Here is a 13,334-nt window from a genome sequence, read left to right as displayed (position 1 = left end):
CTTGCCCAACCCTCTAACCACTAGGCTACCTGCCAATGCTCTAACCACTAGGCTACCTGCCAACGCTCTAACCACCAGGCTACCTGCCAACGCTCTAACCACCAGGCTACTTGCCCAACGCTCTAACCACTAGGCTACCTGCCAACGCTCTAACCACTAGGCTACCTGCCAACGCTCTTACCTCTAGGCTACTTGCCCAACCCTCTAACCTCTAGGCTACTTGCCCAACGCTCTAACCACTAGGCTACCTGCCAACGCTCTAACCACTAGGCTACCTGCCAACGCTCTTACCTCTAGGCTACTTGCCCAACCCTCTAACCACTAGGCTACCTGCCAACGCTCTAACACTAGGCTACCTGCCAACGCTCTAACCACTAGGCTACCTGCCAACGCTCTAACCACTAGGCTACCTGCCAATGCTCTAACCACTAGGCTACCTGCCAACGCTCTAACACTAGGCTACCTGCCAACGCTCTAACCACTAGGCTACCTGCCAACGCTCTAACCACTAGGCTACTTGCCCAACGCTCTAACCACTAGGCTACCTGCCCAACGCTCTAACCTCTAGGCTATTTGCCCAACGCTCTAACCACTAGGCTACCTGCCAACGCTCTAACCACTAGGCTACCTGCCAACGTTCTAAACTCTAGGCTACCTGCCCAACGCTCTAACCTCTAGGCTACCTGCCAACGTTCTAACCTCTAGGCTACCTGCCCAACGCTCTAACCACTAGGCTACCTGCTAACGCTCTAACCACTAGGCTACCTGCCAACGCTCTAACCTCTAGGCTACCTGCCAACGCTCTAACCTCTAGGCTACCTGCCAACGCTCTAACCTCTAGGCTACCTGACAACGCTCTAACCACTAGGCTGTGTTTATATTAGAGAATGTGGTGCATATAAGGAGTGACACATTTTAGTTGATGGTGTTGTGAAATGGAAGTTGTTTTTTTGTTGGTTTTGAGCAAACTTGTCCTACTAAAACATACAATATATTTGTTTTCTTCAGGAAGAAGGTGCTACAGGCATTGGTTATTTCCATGTATATTTCGAGGACATTAGCACGTTTGGCACACTGAGTGGCGTCACCTCGTTAGTCAGTATGTGTTACATGTGTGCTGACGCAGGTGATATTTAAGAGAGTCTGGCCCACTGCTCCTGTTGAGTGATGTGGATGGTTAACACCTTCAGTTGACCTTGTTTGATTTAAAGAAAAACAATCCTCTATCCGATATTCTGTTTTCGTGTGGCTCCACTTGTTGGTTGTTGATGGGGAAACTAAGCTCTCTTGAAGCATTGATCATTTACAGACAATTGTATTGAAAAAATAGGTTAATCACTCGAGGATTTCATCATACACTAGTGACACCTGCTGGTCCAAATAATAATAACAGCCAAATGATTATAGATGACTTAGATATACGCCGTAGCTCGTGCACAGGGTCGCCTTGTCTTCTACCAAAACCAACACCAACCCAATCAGGTGGTTGTTCGATGATAGTAAGCTTTGGACACCATTGACGTGCTTCTGATAAAGAGGAAAAAGCGTTGGCATACTGCTTCGGAATAAACTTCTTAGTGATGTCGTCGCCTTGGAGCTTCTCTGATGTCAAAGTTAACATCACTACTTTGTGTCTTACTTCCTGTCTTTCAGTTTGGTGAGTGTTTGGTCCTCATGGTGGGCCCTCATAGTGGGCCCTCATAGTGGGTCCTTATACCGGGCCCTCATAGTGGGTCCTCATAGTGGGTCCTCATACTGGGCCCTCATAGTGGGTCCTCATACTGGGCCCTCATAGTGGGCCCTCATGGTGGGTCCTCATAGTGGGTCCTCATAGTGGGCCCTTATAGTGGGTCCTCATAGTGGGCCCTCATAGTGGGCCCTCATAGTGGGCCCTCATAGTGAGCCCTCATAGTGGGCCCTCATATTGGGCCCTCATAGTGGGTCCTCATAGTGGGCCCTCATAGTAGGCCCTCATAGCGGGTCCTCATACCGGGCCCTCATAGTGGGTCCTCATAGTGGGTCCTCATACTGGGCCCTCATAGTGGGTCCTCATACTGGGCCCTCAGAGTGGGCCCTCATAGTGGGTCCTCATAGTGGGCCCTCATAGTGGGTCCTCATACTGGGCCCTCATAGTGGGTCCTCATACTGGGCCCTCATAGTGGGTCCTCATACTGGGCCCTCATACTGGGCCCTCATAGAGGGCCCTCATAGTTGGCCCTCATAGTGGGTCCTCATACTGGGCCGTCATAGTGGGTCCTCATACTGGGCCCTCATAGTGGGTCCTCATACTGGGCCCTCATAGTGGGTCCTCATACTGGGCCCTCATACTGGGCCCTCATACTGGGCCCTCATAGTGGGTCCTCATTCTGGGCCCTCATAGTGGGTCCTCATACTGGGCCCTCATAGTGGGTCCTCATAGTGGGCCCTCATAGTGGGTCCTCATACTGGGCCCTCATACTGGGCCCTCATAGTGGGTCCTCATACTGGGCCCTCATAGTGGGTCCTCATACTGGGCCCTCATAGTGGGCCCTCATACTGGACCCTCATAGTGGGCCCTCATAGTGGGTCCTCATACTGGGCCCTCATAGTGGGTCCTCATACTGGGCCCTCATAGTGGGTCCTCATACTGGACCCTCATAGTGGGTCCTCATACTGGGCCCTCATAGTGGGCCCTCATACTGGACCCTCATAGTGGGCCCTCATACTGGGCCATCATAGTGGGCCCTCATACTGGGCCCTCATAGTGGGTCCTCATACTGGGCCCTCATACTGGACCCTCATAGTGGGTCCTCATAGTGGGTCCTCATAGCGGGCCCTCATAGTGGGTCATCATAGTGGGCCCTCATAGTGGGCCCTCATAGTGGACCCTCATATTGGGCCCTCATAGTGGGTCCTCATAGTGTGTCCTCATAGTGGGCCCTCATAGTGGGTCCTCATAGTGGGCCCTCATAGTGGGCCCTCATAGTGGACCCTCATATTGGGCCCTCATAGTGGGTCCTCATAGTGGGTCCTCATAGTGGGCCCTCATAGTAGGCCCTCATAGTGGGCCCTCATACTGGGCCCTCATAGTGGGTCCTCATACTGGGCCCTCATAGTGGGTCCTCATACTGGGCCCTCATACTGGGCCCTCATAGTGGGTCCTCATACTGGGCCCTCATACGGGGCCCTCATAATGGGTCCTCATACTGGGCCCTCATACTGGGCCCTCATAGTGGGCCCTCATAGTGGGTCCTCATACTGGGCCCTCATAGTGGGTCCTCATACTGGGCCCTCATAGTGGGTCCTCATAGTGGGCCCTCATAGTGGGTCCTCATACTGGGCCCTCATACTGGGCCCTCATACTGGGTCTTCATACTGGGCCCTCATAGTGGGCCCTCATAGTGGGCCCTCTTACTGGGCCCTCATACTGGGCCCTCATACTGGGCCCTCATAGTGGGTCCTCTTACTGGACCCACATAGGGGGTCCTCATACTGGACCCACATAGTGGGTCCTCATAGTGGGTCCTCATACTGGGCCCTCATAGTGGGCCCTCATACTGGACCGTCATAGTGGGTCCTCATACTGGGCCCTCATACTGGGTCTTCATACTGGGCCCTCATAGTGGGTCCTAATAGTGGGCCCTCTTACTGGGCCCTCATACTGGGCCCTCATAGTGGGTCCTCATACTGGACCCACATAGGGGGTCCTCATACTGGACCGTCGTAGTGGGTCCTCATACTGGGCCCTCATAGTGGGCCCTCAGACTGTGCCCTCATACTGGGCCCTCATACTGGGTCTTCATACTGGGCCCTCATAGTGGGCCATCATAGTGGGCCCTCATACTGGACCCTCATAGTTGGTCTTCATACTGGACCCTCATAGTGGGTCTTCATACTGGGCCTTCATACTGGGCCCTCACAGTGGGCCCTCACAGTGGGCCCTCACAGTGGGTCCTCATAGTGGGTCTTCATACTGGGCCCTCATACTGGGCCCTCATAGTGGGCCCTCATATTGGACCCTCATAGCGGGTCCTCATAGTGGGTCCTCATAGTGGGCCATCATAGTGGGGGTCTTTTAGGTCCCAGTTGTTGTTTAGTCAACTTGTGGGAATATCATCACCTAGAACCTAAGTGACTTCGTTGCTTCCCCATTCTGTTTTTTGCAACATTTTGGGTTTCTTGTCTGGGAACAAAATGGGAAAGTTCAATGACGCCACAGATGAGCAACTATTCCAACTTATCTCTGTTTTCATGTTCGATATCAAACGGGATCATAATGTCTGTTAGCACAGAGGCTTGTTGTCTAGTTTTCAATAATCAGATAAACCTGTTAGTGACCCGTACAAAACGTCACGTGATATTCTTAAAACAACAGCATTCATTACTCAACTTCCTTCATTCTTAAAACAACAGCATTCATTACTCAACTTCCTTCATTCTTAAAACAACAGCATTCATTACTCAACTTTCTTCATTCTTAAAACAACAGCATTCATTACTCAACTTTCTTCATTCTTAAAACAACAGCATTCATTCCTCAACTTTCTTCATTCTTAAAACAACAGCGTTCAATACTCAACTTTCTTCATTCTTAAAACAACAGCATTCAATACTCAACTTTCTTCATTCTTAAAACAACAGCATTCATTACTCAACTTTCTTCATTCTTAAAACAACAGCATTCATTACTCAACTTTCTTCATTCTTAAAACAACAGCATTCAATACTCAACTTTCTTCATCATCAAAGCTTGATAATGAGATGATGATTTGAATCAGCTGTCTATTGCTGGTCAAATCCTAGAATGGGCTCCTCTTTGGGTCCCCAGGGCTCCTCTTTGGGTCCCCAGGACCAGGACTGAGAAACCTTGCAGTCAATTGAATTAAAACAAAGTGAACTGGGTTCAATTGAGTTCAACTCCATAACTGCCGGTAAACCTGTCATGGCCCTGATCCAACCAGTTCCCATCACCATGACTGTCTGGGTGCGTCCCCAATGGAGCCCTATTCCTTATATAAGTCACTGTTTCTAGAAGTAGTGCACTATGTAGGGAATAGAGTGCCATTTTGGACACTGCCTCGGTTTACTTAACTTGACCCTGTTCCTGCTCCCCACTCACTCCTCCCTCTCAGTTAAACAAATAGAGACGTTCACTATCAGTTCGTTGGTCAACACCACCATGAGGGTCCTCAGCTACGTGTCCAGAAATATATATTCAGGACTTTTTAATTCCTCCTCCTCAGACTCCTCCCCTTATTCTGGACCAATCCTTGGTCTGAACTGGTTTTGATCATGTGTGTCGTCCCAGTGATTGAGAAGTGAACAGGAGTTTTTTTTAACCCAAAGATCCTGATGAAATTCATTAAGTGGGAAGCAACTGAGGGGGAGGAGTCAGGAGGAGGAGTCAGGCTTGACTAGGTTAGTGTTGTAACATGACTAGGGGGATGGGTGAGGAGGAGGAGTCAGGAGGAGGAGTCAGGCTTGACTAGGTTAGTGTTGTAACATGACTAGGGGGAGGAGTCAGGCTTGACTAGGTTAGTGTTGTAACATGACTAGGGGGATGGGTGAGGAGGAGGAGTCAGGAGGAGGAGTCAGGCTTGACTAGGTTAGTGTTGTTACATGACTAGGGGGATGGGTGAGGAGGAGGAGTCAGGAGGAGGAGTCAGGCTTGACTAGGTTAGTGTTGTAACATGACTAGGGGGATGGGTGAGGAGGAGGAGTCAGGAGGAGGAGTCAGGCTTGACTAGGTTAGTGTTGTAACATGACTAGGGGGATGGGTGAGGAGGAGGAGTCAGGAGGAGGAGTCAGGCTTGACTAGGTTAGTGTTGTAACATGACTAGGGGGTTGGGTGAGGAGGAGGAGTCAGGAGGAGGAGTCAGGCTTGACTAGGTTAGTGTTGTAACATGACTAGGGGGATGGGTGAGGAGGAGGAGTCAGTGTGGATTTAAGGGTAAACAATATTCAGACCTCCAGTTCCATTAGCAAGCTGTGATTGTGAAATGAAGATGCAGAAGTCTGTCTCTGTCGTTCCTCTGCTGTTGCTCCTCTGCCTGTGTGGGCTAGGAGTCACCAAAGGTCAAGGGGTAAAGGTCACCGAAGCTGTAGATTTCAAGACGGAAAACGAGGTGGTCAAAACACCAGCAGACGGAAAGACAGACGGACAGACAGACTCTGAGCCGGACCTCTGGGCTGAGCTGAAAGCGCTGAGAGACATGGTGGTGGAACAGAGAGTGGAACTGACTGTCACTCAAAGTCAACTGGAGGACGTGAAGACACAGAATTCAGGTAATAAGAGTTGCCACAATGCAAAAAATGTAAATCTTACCTTGATGTTTTGTAATGTATTATAATGAAGATTACGTCTCATTTACCCAGAAAATATATGTTCTTGTTTTGAGTCCGTCTCATTTACCCAGAAAATATATGTTCTTGTTTTGAGTCCGTCTCATTTACCCAGAAAATATATGTTCTTGTTTTGAGTCCGTCTCATTTACCCAGAAAATATATGTTCTTGTTTTGAGTCCGTCTCATTTACCCAGAAAATATATGTTCTTGTTTTGAGTCCGTCTCATTTACCCAGAAAATATATGTTCTTGTTTTGAGTCCGTCTCATTTACCCAGAAAATATATGTTCTTGTTTTGTAAGGTGTCAATGCATTCTGATGGTAAGAGAGATCTAGGTAAGATGTCAATGCATTCTGATGGTAAGAGAGATCTAGGTAAGGTGTCAATGCATTCTGATGGTAAGAGAGATCTAGGTAAGGTGTCAATGCATTCTGATGGTAAGAGAGATCTAGGTAAGGTGTCAATGCATTCTGATGGTAAGAGAGATCTAGGTAAGGTGTCAATGCATTCTGATGGTAAGAGAGATCTAGGTAAGGTGTCACACTCAACACAGCACATTGAATATAGCACAGATAGGAGCCAGATAGGAGACACAATGTGGACACTGGGGCCAGATAGGAGACACAATGTGGAGACTGGAGCCAGATAGGAGACACAATGTGGACACTGGGGCCAGATAGTAGACACAATGTGGACACTGGAGCCAGATAGGAGACACAATGTGGAGACTGGAGCCAGATAGGAGACACAATGTGGACACTGGGGCCAGATAGTAGACACAATGTGGACACTGGAGCCAGATAGGAGACACAATGTGGACACTGGGGCCTGATAGGAGACACAATGTGGAGACGAGCCAGATAGGAGACACAATGTGGAGACTGGAGCCAGATAGGAGACACAATGTGGACACTGGAGCCAGATAGAAGAAACAATGTGGAGACTTGCCAGATAGGAGACACAATGTGGAGACTGGGACCAGATAGGAGACACAATGTGGAGACTGGAGCCAGATAGGAGACACAATGTGGAGACGAGCCAGATAGGAGACAGAATGTGGAGACTGGGGCCAGATAGGAGACACAATGTGGACACTGGAGCCAGATAGGAGACACAATGTGGAGACTGGAGCCAGATAGAAGACACAATGTGGACACAGGGGCCAGATAGGAGACAAAATGTGGAGACTGGAGCCAGATAGGAGACACAATGTGGACACTGGGGCCAGATAGGAGACACAATGTGGACACTGGAGCCAGATAGGAGACACAATGTGGACACTGGAGCCAGATAGGAGACACAATGTGGAGACTGGAGCCAGATAGGAGAAACAATGTGGAGACGAGCCAGATAGGAGACACACTGTGGAGACGAGCCAGATAGGAGACACAATGTGGAGACGAGCCAGATAGGAGACACAATGTGGAGACGAGCCAGATAGGAGACACAATGTGGAGACGAACCAGATAGGAGACACAATGTGGAGACTGGGGCCAGATAGGAGACACAATGTGGAGACTGGAGCCAGATAGGAGACACAACGTGGACTCTGGGGCCTGATAGGAGACACAATGTGGAGACGAGCCAGATAGGAGACACAATGTGGAGACTGGGGCCAGATAGGAGACACAATGTGGAGACTGGAGCCAGATAGGAGACACAATGTGGAGACGAGCCAGATAGGAGACACAATGTGGAGACGAACCAGATAGGAGACACAATGTGGAGACAAGCCAGATAGGAGACACAATGTGAGGAATGGGGCCAGATAGGAGACACAATGTGGACACTGGGGCCAGATAGGAGACACAATGTGGAGACGAGCCAGATAAGAGACACAATGTGGAGACGAGCCAGATAAGAGACACAATGTGGAGACTGGGGCCTGATAGGAGACACAATGTGGACACTGGGGCCTGATAGGAGACACAATGTGGAGACTCGGGCCTGATAGGAGACACAATGTGGACACTGGGGCCAGATAGGAGAAAATGTGGAGACGAGCCAGATAGGAGACACAATGTGGACACTGGGGCCTGATAGGAGACACAATGTGGAGACTGGGGCCAGATAGGAGAAAATGTGGAGACGAGCCAGATAGGAGACACAATGTGGACACTGGGGCCTGATAGGAGACACAATGTGGACACTGGGGCCAGATAGGAGACACAATGTGGAGACTGGGGCCAGATAGGAGACACAATGTGGACACTGGGGCCAGATAGGAGACACAATGTGGAGACTGGGGCCAGATAGGAGACACAAAGTGGAGACGAGCCAGATAGGAGACACAATGTGGACACTGGGGCCTGATAGGAGACACAATGTGGACACTGGGGCCAGATAGGAGACACAATGTGGAGACGAGCCAGATAGGAGACACAATGTGGAGACGAGCCAGATAGGAGACACAATGTGGAGACGAGCCAGATAGGAGACACAATGTGGACACTGGGGCCAGATAGATGGTAGGAATCAGACAACACAAGACTCATATTAATACCAGGTGATAACTTTAGATGGTAGGAATCAGACAACACAAGACCCATATTAATACCAGGTGATAACTTTAGATGGTAGGAATCAGACAACACAAGACCCATATTAACACCAGGTGATAACTTTAGATGGTAGGAATCAGACAACACAAGACCCATATTAACACCAGGTGATAACTTTAGATGGTAGGAATCAGACAACACAGACCCATATTAACACCAGGTGATAACTTTAGATGGTAGGAATCAGACAACACAGACCCATATTAACACCAGGTGATAACTTTAGATGGTAGGAATCAGACAACACAGACCCATATTAACACCAGGTGATAACTTTAGATGGTAGGAATCAGACAACACAGACCCATATTAACACCAGGTGATAACTTTAGATGGTAGGAATCAGACAACACAGACCCATATTAACACCAGGTGATAACTTTAGATGGTAGGAATCAGACAACACAGACCCATATTAACACCAGGTGATAACTTTAGATGGTAGGAATCAGACAACACAGACCCATATTAACACCAGGTGATAACTTTAGATGGTAGGAATCAGACAACACAGACCCATATTAACACCAGGTGATAACTTTAGATGGTAGGAATCAGACAACACAGACCCATATTAACACCAGGTGATAACTTTAGATGGTAGGAATCAGACAACACAGACCCATATTAACACCAGGTGATAACTTTAGATGGTAGGAATCAGACAACACAGACCCATATTAACACCAGATGTAAATGGGGTCAATAAGAGCTTTGTATTTTATTCCAGAGATGGAGTTCAGGCTGAGAACTGCAGAGGACCAGGTGAAGCTACTGAAGGCTGAGAATCAAGGTAAAACAAGAGATTCTGTTGAATCTGTGATTTGGGTAATATATTTTTATATTTGAACCAATATTGTGTATTTATTTATTTATCGTCTGCATGATTTCAATCCCTTTCTGATTGCACACCTTTTGATTTGATCAAACCTTCAATGTTTGCCCATGGTGGAAGTGATCAGAAAGGGACAGGTTGAACCATTCAGGACATAGAGCTGTACCAAGTGGACCCATGTTGCAAACCCCACCCTACCATGTTGCAAACCCCACCCTACCATGTTGCATACCCCACCCTACCATGAGACTCCCATGTCTTCATCACTGAAAAACAATCACGGAGGACTTTGAAATCATTTGAAAGCTGACAAACAGGGTTGTTAAACTATTCTATAATTTATTAAATTTTTATGTTTAAACGTTGAATTTTTAACATGAATTGTCTTAAAACGCATTCACTACGATTTTTCTAATTTTCCTAAATGATGTACCTTAGACCCTATTTGACATAATCAGAGGTGTCTGTGTTGTGCCTGTCATCGGTTTAGACACAGCACACTGTTGAATACAGGATGGGTGTCATTTCAATCATAGAAATATAATGAAAAGAATGGACCTATCCCTTTAAACCACTGTATGTTAGCTGGTACCACATTTCACATTTAAAATGAATAGAAACTTTAACTTCCATTTACTACCAGAAAGATGGATCCCGGTCCCGGATCCCGGTCCACCCACTCCCATTCTATTATCTGTGTTTCTATTTATTTATTCATCTGTGTATTGATTTATCCACATGTTGTGTTTTAGTAAATGATTAGTATATTCATTTATCCATGCATTATGTTTTAGTAATCGATTAGTGTATTGATTTATCCATACGTTGTGTTTTAGTAAACGATTAGTGTATTCATTGATGGATTGAGCTCTCTGGTTCCAGCCCTGGAGATGAGGACTCTTGACGTCAGCTCCAACTACTCTCAGAGCCAGGTGGAACTACAGAAGACTGAGCTGGAGGAGCTGAAGAGACAGAACACAGGTAGAGAAGAGAGAAAGAGAACACAGGTAGAGAAGAGAGAGAGAGAGGACACAGGTAGACTAGAGAGAGAGAGAGAGAGAGAACACAGGTAGGGAAGAGAGAGAGAGAACACAGGTAGAGAAGAGAGAGAGAGAACACAGCTAGAGAAGAGAGAGAGAGAACACAGCTAGAGAAGAGAGAGAGAGAACACAGCTAGAGAAGAGAGAGAGAGAGAACACGGGTAGAGAAGAGAGAGAGAGAACACAGGTAGAGAAGAAAGAGAGAGAGAACACAGGTAGAGAAGAGAGAGAGAGAACACAGGTAGAGAAGAGAGAGAGAGAGAACACAGGTAGAGGAGAAGAAGAGAGAGAACAGGTAGAGGAGAAGAAGAGAGAGAACACAGGTAAAGGAGAAGAAGAGAGAGAACACAGGTAGAGGAGAAGAAGAGAGAGAACACAGGTAGAGATGGAGGATGAGCTGAAGAAAGAGAAAATGTATAGGAGTGAAGGAGCTGAGGACAGAGAACAGGTCTCTGAGGTCTGGAGGACAGAGAACAGGTAGAGGACTGGAGGACAGAGAACAGGTAGAGGACTGGAGGACAGAGAACAGGTAGAGGAGTGGAGGACAGAGAAAAGGTAGAGGACTGGAGGACAGAGAACAGCTGGAGGAGTGGAGGACAGAGAACAGGTAGAGGACTGGAGGACAGAGAACAGGTAGAGGACTGGAGGACAGAGAACAGGTAGAGGAGTGGAGGACAGAGAAAAGGTAGAGGACTGGAGGACAGAGAACAGGTAGAGGACTGGAGGACAGAGAACAGGTAGAGGACTGGAGGACAGAGAACAGGTAGAGGACTGGAGGACCGAGAACAGGTAGAGGACTGGAGGACAGAGAACAGGTAGAGGACTGGAGGACAGAGAACAGGTAGAGGAGTGGAGGACAGAGAACAGGTAGAGGAGTGGAGTGGAGGACAGAGAACAGGTAGAGGACTGGAGGACAGAGAACAGGTAGAGGACTGGAGGACAGAGATCAGGTAGAGGACTGGAGGTTAAGCTGCCATAGTAACTAAAGCATTACAACCACAAATTGTTGTCTGACAATTTAAACCAATTTCTTGTTGGTTTCTGACCAATGTGTGTTTTTGTTTGTTTCCTCTAACAGAACGGAAGGTAGCGTTCTCTGTTACTTTGGGAGTTGGGGGTTACTATGGTGGTTACTATGGACCCACATCCACTACCCTGGTCTACAAGGACATCCTGACAAACATCGGCAATCACTACAACCCAACTAATGGTGAGTTACACTGTACGCTGTGTTGCCATTTCTTACTCTTGAACTGATCTGTAGAGAATCTTCAAATGAACTATCTATAGATAGACTTCATCTGAATTATCTATAGAGAGTCTTCAACTGAACTATCTATAGATAGTCTTCAACTGAACTATCTATAGAGTCTTCAACTGAACTATCTATAGAGTCTTCAACTGAACTATCTATAGAGTCTTCAACTGAACTATCTATAGAGAGTCTTCAACTGAACTATCTATAGAGAGTCTTCAACTGAATTATCTATAGTCTTCAACTGAATTATCTATAGAGAGTCTTCAACTGAATTATCTATAGAGTCTTCAACTGAACTATCTATAGAGAGTCTTCAACTGAACTATCTATAGAGAGTCTTCAACTGAACTATCTATAGAGAGTCTTCAACTGAACTATCTATAGAGAGTCTTCAACTGAACTATCTATAGAGAGTCTTCAACTGAACTATCTATAGAGTCTTCAACTGAACTATCTATAGAGAGTCTTCAACTGAACTATCTACAGTGAGTCTTCAACTGAATTATCTATAGAGTCTTCAACTGAATTATCTATAGAGTCTTCAACGGAACTATCTACAGAGAGTCTTCAACTGAACTCTGTATGGAGAGAGAGCCTCACATGTTCCATCGCTTTCCCAGGTCACTTCACAGCCCCAGTGAGGGGAGTGTACTACTTCAGAATCGCCTTGTTCGGAATCGTAGAAAGGAACAGCGGCATACACTGCAACCTCCGCACAAACGGCATCGTAACCCTGAAGGCAGGTCTTTGGGAATACATTGCAAAGTCCCAGCACCATGTAGCTAATGCTGCCTCTCTGCTGCTAGAGCAGGGAGACGTAGTTGACGTTCAACTGGGTGGAACCACAATCTACGATGACAGTCACAAGAGAAACACCTTCAGTGGCTTCCTGCTCTTCCCATTGTGAGATGCTAGTCAGTGAACCACAGTGGAATGAAGACTTTAGCCAATGTGTGTTTATCCTATATACAGTGCCTTGCGAAAGTATTCGGCCCCCTTGAACTTTGCGACCTTTTGCCACATTTCAGGCTTCAAACATAAAGATATAAAACTGTATTTTTTTGTGAAGAATCACCAACAAGTGGGACACAATCATGAAGTAGAACGACATTTATTGGATATTTCAAACTTTTTTTAACAAATCAAAATCTGAAAAATTGGGCATGCAAAATTATTCAGCCCCTTTACTTTCAGTGCAGCAAACTCTCTCCAGAAGTTCAGTGAGGATCTCTGAATGATCCAATGTTGACCTAAATGACTAATGATGATAAATACAATCCACCTGTGTGTAATCAAGTCTCCGTATAAATGCACCT

The 13,334-nt window shown here is 47.0% G+C and overlaps 1 protein-coding gene across 1 annotated transcript; it reads left to right on the top strand.

Moving 5' to 3' along the window:
* Positions 1–5,931: 5,931 nt before the first annotated feature.
* On the top strand, positions 5,932–13,061 carry LOC116373855 (uncharacterized). The gene is made up of 5 exons (XM_031822146.1): positions 5,932–6,264; positions 9,616–9,678; positions 10,603–10,701; positions 11,839–11,970; positions 12,639–13,061. The coding sequence occupies exons 1-5, from the start codon at positions 5,979–5,981 to the stop codon at positions 12,923–12,925; spliced, it is 867 nt and encodes a 288-aa protein (XP_031678006.1). The 5' UTR covers positions 5,932–5,978; the 3' UTR covers positions 12,926–13,061.
* Positions 13,062–13,334: the final 273 nt, after the last annotated feature.

Source organism: Oncorhynchus kisutch, unplaced genomic scaffold (assembly GCF_002021735.2).
Source record: "Oncorhynchus kisutch isolate 150728-3 unplaced genomic scaffold, Okis_V2 scaffold4074, whole genome shotgun sequence".
Taxonomy (NCBI): domain Eukaryota; kingdom Metazoa; phylum Chordata; class Actinopteri; order Salmoniformes; family Salmonidae; genus Oncorhynchus; species Oncorhynchus kisutch.
The sequence above is the reverse complement of the archived record's forward strand: the minus strand, read 5'-3'. Positions and strand labels throughout refer to the sequence as shown.

Coding starts and splice junctions, on each gene's coding strand:
- LOC116373855 (XM_031822146.1), top strand. CDS start 5,979: ATGAAGATGCAGAAGTCTGTCTCTGTCGTTCCTCTGCTGTTGCTCCTC. Junction 6,265..9,615: donor CGTGAAGACACAGAATTCAG/GTAATAAGAGTT, acceptor ATTTTATTCCAG/AGATGGAGTTCAGGCTGAGA. Junction 10,702..11,838: donor GCTGAAGAGACAGAACACAG/GTAGAGAAGAGA, acceptor TTCCTCTAACAG/AACGGAAGGTAGCGTTCTCT.